This window comes from Kwoniella dejecticola, chromosome 4, assembly GCF_000512565.2.
Source record: "Kwoniella dejecticola CBS 10117 chromosome 4, complete sequence".
NCBI classification, from domain to species: domain Eukaryota; kingdom Fungi; phylum Basidiomycota; class Tremellomycetes; order Tremellales; family Cryptococcaceae; genus Kwoniella; species Kwoniella dejecticola.
This window is the reverse complement of record NC_089304.1, coordinates 493,239-508,218: the sequence shown is the minus strand read 5'-3', so window position 1 is coordinate 508,218 and position 14,980 is coordinate 493,239. Positions and strand designations below refer to the sequence as shown.

Genomic DNA, 14,980 nt, shown 5'->3' with positions numbered 1-14,980 from the left:
GACCGTAATTACCTTCAAAATGGATAGATCGACATCTTCTGAACAACGGAAGGAATTCTCAAGCTGTTCCGCTGAAAGTCAGATTCTGTTTGTCGAACAGACATTAGCCTGACGAGACGATGAGGAGGCGAATCCGTCTTACCTCAGGGTACGGTGCATACAGCCAATATCCTCGAAATTTCGGAGCCAGGACGAACTATGACCAGTTGATAAAACGTCAAATCACCATAAGATACGGCCCAACCCAGATTCAGTCCATCCCATCGGAGACTCACAGGTAAGAGCAGTCGCCTGACAAACAGCGGTAATTGCAGGAGTTGTTTACACTTGACTATGGGTACCGAAGCTGTGCACATTCTCCCTTCAGCCACTACCACACTATTCACACAGCGGTAAAAGAGAATCGATGCGATCCCGGTAGGAGAGGGTCAGTCATGTCACTTACCGAAAGTAGAGCAGAGGAACCAAGACGGATCATAGCTTCTCAGATGCTTAATCAACCACGTCCTGACTTCTTTTTCGCCTTCGACACCTATAGTATCCATCAAATCCGGCGTAAGGGTATCGATCTCGCTCCTCAGATGTCTGGTTAATGGCAGAATAAACCCATCAATGTGGTTTCGGAAGGACTGTACGTTGAAAGGCTTGGTAAAATCCAATTGAGGGAAAGACGAGAGTTTGATGGACTGTTCGAACTCCGGTGTAGGGGGAGGTACTGGTGATTTGAGTGTCTGTGGGCTGGACGGTAGTTTCGCTTGGCATGCTCTGAGGTATAGCCACGTAGCATCCAATGCTTGGTCGAACTTATGGTGTTCAGTAATGTTTTGAGTCCATACGTTGTTTTTGGAGTGTTTGGTGAATGTCGGAAAGATGAATTCCTCTATATTGATTCATTATTGGCCAAGCACGGGGTCAGCTGTGATACCAATACGAATAATCCCGCGTTGATGATTGCGAGACTCGCCTTCCCCTGCATGATGGTTGTATACTTGGAAAAAAGCAACTTCTGCATATCCCAGGAAATTTGCCAGATCGTCATGCTCGACCGCATATTCAGCGAACTGTCGGAATCGCAACACACCAATTGTCAATCCATATTTGGACTTCATGCTTAAGGCTGATAGTCGTGTGCTGATAGGAGAACAAGCTCACAAGGTAAGACCTCTCAATCATCTCGATTAAAAAGACATGCACATTTGACATTTCCCACTGCCATCCGTCTTGCCATCGAATCTTCGCCCATGACGAGAGTCGACAAATCTCGTCAGCTCAAACAACATGTCCACAAAGTAAAGCAGGATGACTTGCATCACTCACAGGTCTCGGACCCTCCGCCATCTTCTTCAGGTGGATCATGATCTCCTTGTATTCGGTAACGAGGAACGGTGATCCCGCCGGATGTGCGGGTAATGGATGACTCTGAATGACTGCCATTTTCACAATGTCAAATTCGTCTAGTTCGATTCTGACTTGAGTGTCACTACAATAGTTGATCGTTTCCCGTATAAAATTATCGAGTCAATAGAAGTAAGAAGATCAATGATTGAACAGTATTTGGAAGACGGACCTTGGGAAAGGATACCAGAGCTTCTGTGTACATGTCATTTCTCGTCAGTATATTGTGCTGAGCACGCAGCCCTCGTGAATCGATATGGCAAGGCAAACGAGATCCGAGGTATGTATACATCGTATTCGGATCATAACCAACCATGGTATTCCCATTTCGATAGACTGCGGATTACCTGCGAGCTACAGACTGTTGAGATGTATCAATGTGTGAGTACGAGTACGAGTATGTAAGTTCTGTCTTCTTTCCCGTCAGGTACATTGGAGTACGTACGCCAAAGCTCAAGGATTAGATAACTTAAGTGTTTTGCTTTGTTTGTGTGCCTTGTGTGTGTGGGTTTAGCGCTTACGTTCAATTTCGATGATCGTGTTTGATGGCGTAAGACAGGATCTGGAACAGAAACGGTCGCCTGTCACATGTTTCAATGGTAATGAAAGTCATGCCAGTCACCGGGAAGAAGCAACCATGAGATCGGTCGTAACGCGTCAGTACGATTCGTGATACACGATGCATATCGAATTGAACTCTTCTTTTACTAGCGCCATCTGAGTACCCGTCACTGCAAAGGCAAGGGGCATTAAAGACCTAAAAGCTTCTTGACACCTTCATTGTTCTTGGCCCAGGTCTTGAAGTCCGAAGCTCTCGGCGCTACTTGCATCGAAGCCTTGACATCTCTTGTGATTCGGCTGTTCAGTCATACATCAGCAACCTGCCATTCTGGTGAATGAATAACAAGAGATCTCAGGACAGTTGAATAATGGTATTCGACTCGACTCGACTCACTTTTCGATAAACAGATCCCAATTATGCCACATCTCATCTCCGAGCTGTTTCTTCATCGCCTCAGAGTTGAAGTACTCCTTTGTCAAGTGGAGGGTATCGACTTTCTTTCCGCTGATCTCCGAGAGGATCTGAGCCATCTCAGCAGTAGTCTCTTCCCCTGATACCGCATACAGGTCCTTCCCGATCCATTTATCCGGATTCTCAAATGCTGCTCTTGCCCATAAGCCTGTGTCAGCTACCGGGAATCCCCAGTGTTTGGTGTCGTCCAGAAGAGGGAGGTTGAGGACGTAAGTACCGTCTTCTTTGGCTTGGATAAGGGAAAAGCTGGTGATGTTTTCCCAGTAGGCTGTGATGATCAGGTTGGTGATCGGGATACCGTTCTGGTTGGCCCATTTCGAAGCTAAGAATGAGATACGAGTGTCAGTCTTGCTTTTAGTCTCGAGGGTTCCGAGGTAATTGAAGGATGGATATCGATGAACATACCGTCAGCTTTGGATTGCCAGTGAGGAGCTTGGGTTTTATCGTCCAGAGTAGAATAGACGACGTGCTTGACTCCAGCTTCTTGAGCGGCTTTAAAGGCGTCGGTAGCTTGTCGGATCTCTTCTTTGGCAGCCGCGTCGGCGTTGTACCCTGTCGCTTTGTAGACGCTCCAGACTGAACATAGCGCAAACAGGGTGGACATCAGCTGACCGGATCCTTGAGAGGAAGTGAAGAGGTGTGGGCGTGGACGTGCATGACGAGATATGCTCTTTGTGAAGCCTCAGAATGCAATAAGGGGGATTACTCTTCCTAGGGCCAGATTCGAACGGCTACTCACAATCAACATTCACGAATACTCCATAAGCACCCTTCAAAGCTTCTTTGTACGTGTTCGCATCGTTGGTATCCCCAGTCGCGAGCTGGACACCCTTCTTCTTGAGAGCTGATTTAGATTCGGTCATGAGTTAGCGAGAATATACGGTAGGAGTGGTGGTGAGACTCACCTTGAGCAGAAGAGCTTTCAGTGTTTCTGGTGATTCCAACTACCTTGTATCCCGCATCCAGGAGAGAATCTACTACTGAACCTCCTTGAGCACCAGTAGCGGAGAAGACGACGATAGTTTTATCTTGGTTGGATGACATTGCGTTGTAAGTCGGCGAGTAGCTTTGATGACCTAGGGCTGTTTGAGCAAGGTGGGATTCGTTGAGTTTGAATCTTATGGAGTTCGTTGTGGTGTGTGCGTGTTGTTCTTACTGAGTTGAGAGTCGAATAAGAGATTCGACCTGCTTTATATATCTGTCAAATCAGTCGGTGACAGGAAGATGGATGACAAAGTAAGGAGTTGAGATGAGTCATGTTGGTTGCATGGATGAAGTGCTTGGTCATTTGATTTCATTGGATTCAGTCAGCGTATTACACAATCCTTCTCGCATATCAATCATCACTCCCATCGTTGTAGTGATATTTAGTAGTACGTGATCCGCTGATCCCGCGTACAACTTACAAAGCATGACTAAATCACTAAATTCCAGATACCCAGATCCAGGCACGTTCTTTCGGCACGTAACAACTTCGGAGTAACCCCGGAAACCCCTCCTCCAGCTTATCCATCGATAAGATAGGAGCAAATCATTGTGGGGCATATTCCCCCGGATGGCGATGATCCATGTTGGGAGCGAGCTGCCTGTCAGCCCGGAGCAAGAGGAAGTGACCGTGGAATGCATTATTGCTGTAGAGTTTGTCAACGTAATTGCAAATTACAATGTAGTGAGGGGATCCCCGACAGAGGAGCAATTGCACGGTTGAAATCTTCCTGCTCCTGATACACATTCTCGGCCTACACAAGTCATATATACTAATGGTCATACCTCAGTACACTCAAGTACCTAAGCTGTCCTTCTCATGCTTTTCAACAGTCACTACTTCCAGAGAAGCACGGAGGTACAGAGTCATTCATCAATATGCATGATCTGAATGCATGAAACGTAGGTGGTTAAAGTAGCAACGGGTTTTCCTCATCGGCATGCATTGCATTGCATTATCCGTTATTTTCCATTGTGTCACATAAGTTCAGTGACCACACCTGACATTATCGAAACATTTATACTTGTCAGCATCGTACTCTTCAACTCGGCACCGAAGGGACCTGTCCGAGGAATCAGGGCAAGGTGTTGATGTTGTACTTACCAGCAGCTATCGTCTCCCCATTTCTCCGAATCAATACCCTTCCCATCTCTTTGTTCTCTTGGGCCGTTTCCAACGGTATTCTCACCAAGTTATTAGTATTATTGTTGGTAGTATTGTTCCCACTCGGTCGGAGAGTCAATTCTATCGTAGCCGTCATTCCTTTTTGCAACACTCTAGGATTCTTCTTCGTGACTTGACCCTTCTCCATGATATTCAGCAATTTACTGATCGTAGCAGGCAAATTTACGGAATGGTGGAACAGCTCGACGGTCGTTCCTACGATTATAGGTGATTGAAGATCGAACACCAATATCTGGGTCGTGAATTTATTGACTAATGGAACGGGTAATGAAGTGGGACATAAGACCGTTCCGATCGATAAGTTGATAGGATCGATTCCGGATAGATAGAGGGTGACGTTTTGTCCTGAAACGGCGTAGGGCGACGAATCTTCGTCAACCTCGATAGCTACACAAAGCCAAATGATCAATATCAGTATTTGCAAATATGCACGAATCGATATCGTAGCATGCTGCGATGTCCAGGAGATGTGAATCCGAGAGGAAAGTGCTCACTTCGAACAGTCGCCACCTCATCCCCGGGTACAGCTCGCAATCGATCGCCCACTTGGACAACTCCACTACACAATCTACCTGAGACCGCTACACCACTCGCGATGGCTGTTTGGCCTTTGAAGACGTTGGAGACCGGTATTCGCAATGGACTCTCGTATGGTCGAGCTGGTACTTCTACTTTATCTATAGACATACAAGGCATGATCAATCGTCAGCTCCCTGCTCCCCTCTTTTTAGGGTAGTAAAGAGGTAGCCCAGGCGGAGATTGTAGCTCACCTAATGCCGTCAATAGTGGAGGACCGGTGTACCATTCCTTCAGTTCCTGACACTCGTTCTCTATTATATTAATCCCTTCCATAGCTGCCAGAGGGAGGAATGTCGTCTTCGCAGCGCTGAATCCAGCTGACACAAGGAACGGTTTCAAGGAATCTACAATCTCCTCGTATCGATCTTGTGACCATGATACCTGTATACAAGTACCTATCTCAATCAGCTCTACTGTATAGCCCGATACAGTCCAGACAAAGGATCTGAAGAACAATAAGACATACCAAATCCATTTTGTTGATTCCCACAATGATCTCCTTAACACCCAAACTTCTCACCAACCAAGCATGTTCCCTAGTCTGCCCACCCCGTTCAAAACCAGCTTCAAATTCTCCTGGGGAACCATCAACCACCATTAAGGCGACGTCCGCCTGCGCTGCCCCTGATATCATGGCAGGTATGAAATCCCTGTGACCCGGCGCATCCAGTAATGTGTAATTCCTGTGCAGGGTCGTGAAGTGCGTCGTGGCTATATCTATCGTCACACCTCTTTTGTCCACCGAATTACAATCAGCTAAACCCTCTGAGTCCCGCTCGTTCCTTCAATGAGATCGAGGGAAAATATCAACTCACCTATCCCGTTCGTCGCCCAATGCGTCTAATCCCCAAGCAAAGGCGAAACTGCCTTTACCGACTTTCTTACTCCCTCGCTCATTGGCAGTCTTTTCTTTCTCAGTCAGCTCTCCTATGTCGTATAAAAGCCTGCCCATCAGAGTAGATTTGCCCGCATCCACATGCCCTAGAATCGATCCAAAATCAGCTCATCTTTTCACGAGAAGATCCAATAGCTGACTGAGATATGCGACGAAGACTACTCACCAACAACGATCAGACTGATATTCTTCTTCCCACTCTCTTCTTCATCCTTACGAACCTTCGCTATCAACTCTTCAGATTTCATCGCCAACGCCACCTTCTCCTTGTACTTATCCTTCTCACGCTGTATCTCAGCTTCGTCCATTTCTCCCTCTAAGTGTAGACCAGCCAAATCAGATTGCACACCGGTCAAAGGACTTCCTGCAGCGCCTTTCCCCTGATTTGTGGGCGTCGAAGTGCCCGACGAGCCACCTCGGCTGGTGGAGGTGACCGGTGAGTTCGGTTGCGTCTTCGGTTGCAATTTGGATTTTGGGGTCGCACCTGTCGGCTGTCTGGGTTTTCCCGGTAACGAAGCTGATTTCTGAATGGCAGCTTTCGCCTTAGCAGCTATACGTGTAGTCAAAGTTAGGTCAATCAATGCACGAATCAGCTTTCAAGACCCATGCGATTCAGTGATGGCTGAGTCCGCTCAAAGATGATGTTATAAAAAGTTTAGAAAAGTGTAACGACTGATAACAAAAAGTGAGAGGTACAACATGGGTAGCATCTCAAGCGCAAGCTTTGAGAATTGCTTCGTTCTCGTTATGTGGCTATTTGGATATTATCGGTTTGGCTCCGTTTCCTCTCGCTTGCTTCTTGACTGCCGTATCTAGATCTGCCGTTCCTGCTCTTCCTTGTCGTTTACGCAGAACAATCTCATCTGGACTTTCCGCGAAAGCTTCTTCGAACCGTTTCGTCAATGTCGCTATATCGGTAGCCAGGGGAACATGCAGATTTGTGACTTCCATCGAGGCGTTTGGCTCGCTGTTGGCCTTGGTCGATGTAAGAAGGGAGAAGAATGTCGATGGCGACGATGAGGTCTTGCTCTTATGCGGTGAAGGGGAGACATTTGTAAATATGTCAGGCGGTTCATCTGCTTCCGCCACCTTGTTCGCTCCGTCGTCTGTCATCAATTGCGCTGCTGATGGTGAAGTTGTGGTCTTTGTCGAAGCTTCGTCCCTTGCTGCTCGAGCGGCTGCCATCTTCTGAGCGAGTTTCGATAATGGTTTTGCCCCATTTTCGGGAGCCGGTACGGAGATTGGGCTTTGCGCGGTACTTGCTGCCGGAGATGAGGCGAGAGGTGAGGGGGAAGGGGATTTGGTAGGTGTTGAAGATGATCCGGAGGCAAGGGCGGCAGCCTCTTTGCGCTTATGAGCGAGTAAAGCAAGTTTCGACATTGGTTTGTTACCATCTTCTGTTGTTGCCGCTGGAGACGGCGATGGGGCAGGCGAAGCGGAAGCAGCGGCAGAAGAAGAGGCCTTTCTGGATAACGATAAACGTTGTAATGCCGTCAAGGGTAATTGAGTGGAATTACTACTCGATGCAGAGGGTAAAGAAGGGAGCAGACTTTTGGCTCGTCGACGTGGTTGTTCTTTTGGTGTAGGTCGAAGTGAAGGAGGGGGAGCTTCGCCTGATTGGGACGAAGCTCAGCCGTTTTCTTTTCTGTATATGCTTGATCACATGGAGGGCAGAGATAGGTCGGATGGTGATGAAGCTGCTTGGCTTGAGACGCTCCTCAAGAAAGACATACAACGAACAATACAGACAAAAAAGAGGAAAAGAACTTGAAGAACGGCAGGAAAAACGATTGGAGGAAAGGTACGAAGACACACCTTTCTTCTCGTGATCCTGCTTCAGCCAAGCTACAGCCTTCTCCACATCGAACCAGTAATGCCACAAAGAGTCGGCGATCGCATCGTCCGTTATCGGCGGTTTCAGGTCTTTGAGAGCGTTCTTGGCAATCGGCATAGCGGAAGCCATTTGTGCTACCGATCACCGCATGTAAGCTGATACCACTGGCAGATTATGTGAATGCCGACGGCAGAAGGTGCTGCGCTCACCTTGTTCTTCTTGCGAGTACCCTTCTTCCTCTTCCTCATTCATCTCATCTGACGCCGAGTGATCAGCGAATTTACTTGATGGCAGCCGGACAAAGGGATGATGAGTTGGAAGACTTACCATCGAGATCGAGATTCCGCACGAATCTGTGTCTTGACATTATGTGGGTATGCGATAGTGGGCGATAAAGAATATGGAGGGGTCCACACGAGTTGAGGTGGAATAGATGTAGCTCAGATAGATGCAAGTTTGGCTAATGGCGTTACTTTCCTGATTAGCTTCTGTAGTTCAGTAAAAGTCCATCCAACTTGGACAACCTTGATGCTCGAATCCTCGAAATCGCTCACTGACGTATGGGCATGAGGGCGGATTAAAGCCGATCTCCGTGGCTGAGCTCGTGGCCAGCACGTTGGTGAAACCTGAAGAACACACGTGGAGATGATTCCGCTTCCGGCATAGAAGGATAACGAGAAGTGTGACGTGGACGGATTGGGCAGAAACTAAGGCACCGTTTATCACTCTTGATAAAGCGCAGACCAGGTTGAATGATATTTCACCAGATATATATAAAGATCAAGCATACCATAATCCTTCACGTCTCTTCATTCTTGCAAGACCCCCACAACAAGACTTCACTGAAAGTACATACCACTGCCTGGACAAAGGACCCCGAACTGGACGCATCAGCCTAGCTCTCAGAAGATCAAGCAAGATGGAACGTTTCACGCAAAATCCCGCTGAGTTGTTTAGGTATGTCAGCACTTTCCCCTCAACGCCTGCTTGTCCAGCTTAGGAGCAGCAAAACTGATCCTATATCACCGACAGGATCGTCAACATGTGAGTCATGGCTCTGACGACGTTCAGGGTCGACGGTCTCTTGATGGGCTCAACCTGCCGCACATCGGGATGACCATGCTGATTTCACCCATAGCGTTGTTGGAGGGTTTGCAGTAGCGGGAGGAGTGGGATCACTCATCAATCATTCGTTCTCAAGTATAATAATCGGCATTTACGAGGTACTGTGAGTCTCGAGTCTTCCCTCTCTGTACCCTGCAAACCTTTAGCTGCTCCTGCTACCAAGTGCCGTTCAACGCACTTTAGAACTAGCCCGTCTATCCTTTTCTTTGGGACAAGCTGATACCATCAAGCAGTATTGGAGCAATCATCATCTTCCTCGAGATCCGAACGCCAACCGAAGAGCACAAGGCCCTTGTGCACAAGTATGCAAGTTTCATGCACTCATTCATTGGTCGAGGTGTCTGTAAGTGATTATACCTGCTTATGTGCTGGACTGCATTAAGTCATGGCTGAGAGCTGACTATCTTGCTTGGTCGCACTAGTCTACCTGCTGCTCGGTGTGCTCATGCTCAAGTAAGCTGGTCGTTACAAGCACGAAGAGATCATTCAGCTTAACGTCCGCTCTAGCTACTACACCATTCTCTATATTTGCGGTACCGTAGTTGGAGTCGTGGGATTAGCTTATATCGCTCTGAACTTCCTCCAAATGTTTGAAGCCCCTTCGTGAGTGATACACCTCTGCGCTGTTATTTTCCATAACTTTCGCATTTGTGTCTAGAACCCCTCTCGCCCTTTCTCCATCCGCTTTCCAGGACACGGGCCATCACATCCCTCGACGAACACACACACGAAGCTGACTATATGATCTTCTAACAGGACCATGCAACCGCCCAACAGCGATCCAGAATCGCAACCGGTCTGGCAAGGACCTACCGAATAGGTAATCAGAAAGATATCCTCACCCAGCTATGCCATTCCGGGGCAACTCCGGCGAACGCTTGCTGCCTCCAACTCACTTTAAGCACTCACTAAAGTCAGGGAGCATATCCATATCATCTTGGCAATCGCAATGCACATATAGAATTGATCCCCAGCTATTTAGATTATATATCATAAGATACAGCCTCATACCCCATTTTACTATGGATATACACAGATCATGTTTCAAAGAGGTACAATTGCATAACCGGGATTGATAATTCCGAGTTGTCGTTATCTATGGTTCACGGTGATGACCGCATCCAGCCTTTCTTGTGGGTCATCGGTCAAATCCGTAGGCCCTCATAACGGAATCCTGAATTGTGCGATGGTATCATGCTATAAGGCGGATGGCTAGCTAACTTATCGTCATTCCTCCTTCGTCCCATCCTATCTATACTGTTCAGATCCTGCATCAGGCCGTGCCATTGTAGTAGAATCGATTCATGATGTCAGAAAAGCTAGAACCAACCTCCGCCTCTTCGTCGCTGCCCCTCCCATCACAAACATTTTATCGGGGTCGGAATCCCTCTGTCCGGCCCAAAATCCTCCTGGGTATCCTCTTCATTTTGGCGACACTCGTCAACTTCGGTCCGTCTCTCAAATCTCTAAATTCCTTGAGGAATGATCTAGCGTTCGAAGAGACCGAGAATTGGCTAGATAAGTTCGATGTAGGAGATTTGCAAGATTGGTCGAAATGCCCGAAACAGCCTAAAGCTTTGTATCCCAATACGACCTGGAGTCTGAGCGATGAGGAGAAGAAGAACGTCGTCGATACCTACTCGAGAGCAGTCGTGAGTCCGTTCATCGCAATCGTAAATGGTTATCATCAACGACGGATCGCGTTTCCACTCAGAAGTTGAGTTCGACAAGGCAAAAGGCGCGGAATGATAATGAGCTGATGCGTGATCATGTGTGTGCCAACCAGCAAATCCCAACCGAGTCTTTCGATGATAATGGAGAACCAAACGAAGATCCAAGATGGGCGCCGTTCTTCGATTTCCAAGCGTATCTGGAAGATACTTTCCCCTTGGCGTAAGTGGAACAGTTCTGCATTTTCAAACGACCCAAATGATCCCATTATTTGAGCTGGAATTGATACTGACACCGATCAATGTCCAGTCATACAACAGCCAAGATCGAGTATATCAACAGTAAGCTATCCACCCTTGTTCTTCTGCCTAATCTTGAACTCAGAGGGTAAAGAGTGATGAAGGCTGATCGAACTTTTCAGCCCTTGGTATATTGGCTACGTTCGAAGGAACCGATCCTTCTCTCAAACCCCTACTCTTGTAGGTCATCACCTCTCTACTCACACAACTTCATGATGGCTTGTTTCAAGAGGCGAAGAGGGCCACAGCTGACTGAATCGGTCTACAGGATGTCGCACTACGATGTCGTTCCCGCTCCCAAGGACACTTACGACAGGTGGACGCATCCCCCTTTCTCGGGATACAACGATGGCACCTATATTTGGGGTAGAGGCGCAGGTGATGATAAGCCTCTGCTCGTAGCGCAGTGTGAGTGCAGGCCACCATTCACATGGACAGGGTAACGTCAGTGAGGGAAGCTAACCTTGTCTCGTGCATCGGCTCTGCAGGGGAAGCGATTACCAACCTCTTGGAGAACGGCTTCAAACCTCGAAGAACGGTCATTTTCTCTCACGGTAATGACGAAGAAGAGGTATTCGCCAGACGAGGTCAAGGTCATATTGCACCTTTCCTCGAAGAGAGGTATGGCAAAGACGGGTTATTGATGGTCATCGACGAAGGAAGTGGTACCATTGACGATGTGAGCTTTTCCACTGCTAACATGGCCTATCGGTGGAGAGCCAAATTGATGACATTCATGATCAGTTCTACGGGGCGCCGTTCGCTATTCCCGGTATGGGTGAGAAGGGCTACATGGATATCGTTGTGAGTATAGCTGTTTCACCATGTCATCGAAGCACGTTCAGCTGACTGAACGATAACGATCGAAACAGATCTCCGTTGGTACAGCTGGAGGAGTAAGTCAAATACTGCATTTCTAATCGTCATATATCGTGTCACTGATCATGCCATCATTTAGCACTCTTCCGTACCACCCAAACACAGTGGAATCGGTATCGCGTCCGAGGTTGTACTGGCTTTGGAGAACAACCCATTCCCTACCAAGGTGAGCTAGATCGAGATCAAACAACTTATGTCAGACAGCACTATGACACGACAAGCTGATTATCAAATGTGATATAATTAGCTCACTCCCGCTTCACCATTCTTGACATCCCTGCAATGTGCTTTGGCCCACTCGCCTGACGTGCCCAAGAAATACTCCAAGCTACTCTCTTCCGAAGGCCCCACCTCGTACCCCGAATTAGCCGAGATTATCGCGAAAGAATCCCTCCAGCGAAAAGCACTCGTAGGAACTACTACTGCAGTAGACGTGATTCACGGGGGATCAAAAGTCAACAGTTTACCCGAAGAAGTGAACACTCTAGTCAACTTCAGAATCGATTTTACCGAATCCATCAATTCGACTCAACACCATATCAACAAACTCGCTTCTCATATTGCCAAGCAGAACGGGTTGAAGTATTTCGGATTTGAGAAGAAAGATAAAGATCAATTGGGTGGAAAGTATATCTCGATTGATCTTTTGGGATTACCGCTTGAGCCTGCGCCGAGAACCCCGGCTGAAGGGGGAGTTTGGGATCTATTTGCTGGGACCGTCAAGTGAGTTGCGCATCATTGGGAATGAAAACATCAAGGGTTTCAGGGTCCTATCGCGCCAGAGGGGTAAAGGCTGACTGACTCTAACTGTGCAGAGCCGTCTTACCTGGACCTAACGGAGAAGAACGAATCGTAACTCCTTACACATCAACGTGAGTCCACTCAACACATCATGATTGATTTGTCTTTCTGCATGCACGTCAACTGATGGTTATTTGGCTTGGGACGATTGACCCGATGCAGTGGAAAAACCGATTGCAAGATGTACTATAATCTCACCAAGAACGTATACAGATTCATGGGATCATCAGCAAGCGCAAGCTTCGCAGCCGTAAGTCTTGGGTTCATTTACCTTCAAGGAACTCGCCTCAGCTAAGAGACCATTCAAGCTTATTGATGCGATTATGCTTAGCACACTGTCGATGAGAAGTTCGCCATTGAGGGTTATCTTCAGATCATCAGATGGGTCCACGCTATCATCCAGAATGCAGATGCTTATACGGGTGAAGAGTAAATAATCCGAAGTGGGTCTTCCACGTCGCATCCACAGGCTCTCAATTTAAGTGATCTAGCGATGTAGCGGGGCATGCTGTTCATTTTCACTAGATAGACAATGATTGATATATGCCATATGGGAGTGGAATATAGCTTGTAGTCAATCTCGATAGATTTTTATACCTTATATATGCATTCAAAGTGTTTGTGGTATTTATGCGAGGGTGGTCGCAGCAGGTATTGCAGGCTCCATTGTCATAGCCATACCCGAGATCTCTACCAGAGGTTTCCGGAGCCCTGTTGGATGAACACGTTATCAGCTGCCGTTGGTCTAGGGGAGATCGACCTCGCGCTCCATTGTCGTACTCACCCCTTGAGGAGCTTGTTTCTTGCCGCCTTGCGAAGCTCGCGAAGAAGCTCTGTCTTCCTCTGTCTCGTCCTCGTATCCGCCGAACACTAGCGCAGGGCGAGTATGATCATATCAGTCATGCAACGCTTAAGGGGGAGTTGCGAGTTTAATCGAACAACCGGACTCACAAGCAGCACCCATGGACGAGGCGCCCCCTGGACCCTCTCTGACTTTTCTCGTAGGTCTGAATCCATGAGCAGGATTCGAAACTCGTTCCTTAGCACTGTTATCGTCTTCGATGTGAGCGCCATTATCTACCACGGGCTGAGCATGCACTCTCATTCGTTCTAATCGCTCAACTTCGACATCTACGCCATCTCCTCCATCTCGGGGAGGCGCAAGGGAGAGCGCATCTTCTTCTTCGTACTCTTCGCCGAAGAGCTGGATGGACTGTTTACCTCCAGGTGGATCTCGTACTTTACGAGAAGGTCGAGGGACGGTTGTTCGGTTCGAAGGTAGGGAAGAGGAATCGGTGGTGGGGTCTCCTATTTCTGCCTGCAAACGAACAAAAAACATCAACGTTTGAATTCTTGATTGACGCAAGATTGCTGAGAGATGGGAGGCAACGAGGGTCGCGACTGACCTCGACGAGATCCGCAACGGCTGCATCGGTGGCTGCTTGACTGAATCTACCGAAAGTAGCGTATTCTGAAACCATAGATCGAAGGTCAGCTGATGGTGGCAATAGCATCAAAGCATCAAATAGCTGAACTGACTAGGTAGTTTCTGGATCTCGCTGAAGTTCTGGTTGACTGTGACTCCTGCTGATCTACAAATCCGTATCAGCTTGTCCGGCACAGGGGGCAGGGGTTGGCAAGCTGATAGGTCGTTACTGACTTCAGGAATTCAAGTAAAGACCTCTTGGAGAAAACGATCTTATCACTGAATCGAGATATGAGCTGACGTCTCTCCTTAGCTTCAGAAGGTTCAATGCGGCTCACTTGTCCCAATTCATCATTCCTTTTGAGCATTATTTCCAAACATTCTAATCAGCCCAACTTGTTCTTCAAGGCTCGGTAAGCCGGTCTTGCAGATACTTACCGATGGTGCCTCCCCTATGTATTAGCCATCATGTCAGCATGAGCTGTTTGGCGTTGCTCCGATATAGCGCTAGCTCACTCACCAAGTCTTCGGAGCGTCCATCTCGAACGGATGGATAGGAGTGAAGGTTGAAGGTTGACTATCAGTTGACTGGATCAGCTGGACCAACTTGGTTTCGATAGTACACCTGAGGAAGGGGGGTACAGCTGGACACTCACTCTTTTCTTTCGCTCGACATTGTGTGCAAGTGACCTCTGAGGTGATATAATAGGTTGAAGCTGATAAGAGAAGAGAGATCTCCAAGTATCTGGTCGGCAAGAAATCAAAACCAACCAACTCTGCGGTCGTCTTTCAAGCGCGTCCTTCAAGCGTTCGGCTCTGTGCACGACACGCGCGTGGTGTTGTCGTCATTATACCGTTATCGCTTTGTGGCAC

General features: G+C 47.8%; 6 protein-coding genes across 6 annotated transcripts; 2 read left to right on the top strand and 4 right to left on the bottom strand.

Annotated features, from left to right (window-relative positions):
* Window positions 1-58: 58 nt before the first annotated feature.
* Window positions 59-1,434, bottom strand: I303_103463 (uncharacterized protein; the record flags this gene model as incomplete). Its single annotated transcript, XM_065968758.1, has 7 exons — window positions 59-85; window positions 143-196; window positions 276-346; window positions 446-880; window positions 965-1,061; window positions 1,153-1,233; window positions 1,318-1,434. 7 exons carry the CDS (start codon window positions 1,432-1,434, stop codon window positions 59-61), a joined length of 882 nt encoding a protein of 293 aa, XP_065824830.1.
* A 710-nt stretch (window positions 1,435-2,144) lies between these two features.
* Window positions 2,145-3,472, bottom strand: I303_103462 (uncharacterized protein; the record flags this gene model as incomplete). The annotated part of the gene is made up of 5 exons (XM_018406807.1): window positions 2,145-2,253; window positions 2,351-2,750; window positions 2,834-3,004; window positions 3,168-3,272; window positions 3,334-3,472. The coding sequence occupies 5 exons, from the start codon at window positions 3,470-3,472 to the stop codon at window positions 2,145-2,147; spliced, it is 924 nt and encodes a 307-aa protein (XP_018263615.1).
* A 918-nt stretch (window positions 3,473-4,390) lies between these two features.
* I303_103461 (uncharacterized protein) lies at window positions 4,391-8,273 on the bottom strand (the record flags this gene model as incomplete). The annotated part of the gene is made up of 11 exons (XM_065968757.1): window positions 4,391-4,413; window positions 4,518-4,985; window positions 5,093-5,275; window positions 5,369-5,558; window positions 5,644-5,908; window positions 5,993-6,158; window positions 6,239-6,596; window positions 6,865-7,685; window positions 7,888-8,040; window positions 8,116-8,163; window positions 8,234-8,273. 11 exons carry the CDS (start codon window positions 8,271-8,273, stop codon window positions 4,391-4,393), a joined length of 2,715 nt encoding a protein of 904 aa, XP_065824829.1.
* A 552-nt stretch (window positions 8,274-8,825) lies between these two features.
* I303_103460 (uncharacterized protein) lies at window positions 8,826-9,851 on the top strand (the record flags this gene model as incomplete). The annotated part of the gene is made up of 7 exons (XM_018406805.1): window positions 8,826-8,863; window positions 8,939-8,950; window positions 9,045-9,134; window positions 9,265-9,374; window positions 9,454-9,484; window positions 9,539-9,634; window positions 9,788-9,851. 7 exons carry the CDS (start codon window positions 8,826-8,828, stop codon window positions 9,849-9,851), a joined length of 441 nt encoding a protein of 146 aa, XP_018263613.1.
* Window positions 9,852-10,338: 487 nt separating this feature from the next.
* On the top strand, window positions 10,339-13,114 carry I303_103459 (uncharacterized protein; the record flags this gene model as incomplete). Its single annotated transcript, XM_018406804.1, has 13 exons — window positions 10,339-10,683; window positions 10,818-10,924; window positions 11,012-11,043; window positions 11,124-11,181; window positions 11,270-11,409; window positions 11,490-11,680; window positions 11,746-11,805; window positions 11,874-11,897; window positions 11,960-12,046; window positions 12,128-12,603; window positions 12,696-12,752; window positions 12,844-12,931; window positions 13,013-13,114. 13 exons carry the CDS (start codon window positions 10,339-10,341, stop codon window positions 13,112-13,114), a joined length of 1,767 nt encoding a protein of 588 aa, XP_018263612.1.
* Window positions 13,115-13,371: 257 nt separating this feature from the next.
* On the bottom strand, window positions 13,372-14,783 carry I303_103458 (uncharacterized protein; the record flags this gene model as incomplete). The annotated part of the gene is made up of 10 exons (XM_065968756.1): window positions 13,372-13,392; window positions 13,466-13,551; window positions 13,633-13,999; window positions 14,088-14,152; window positions 14,221-14,273; window positions 14,342-14,386; window positions 14,446-14,464; window positions 14,546-14,559; window positions 14,628-14,684; window positions 14,764-14,783. 10 exons carry the CDS (start codon window positions 14,781-14,783, stop codon window positions 13,372-13,374), a joined length of 747 nt encoding a protein of 248 aa, XP_065824828.1.
* Between the last annotated feature and the right edge of the window lie 197 nt (window positions 14,784-14,980).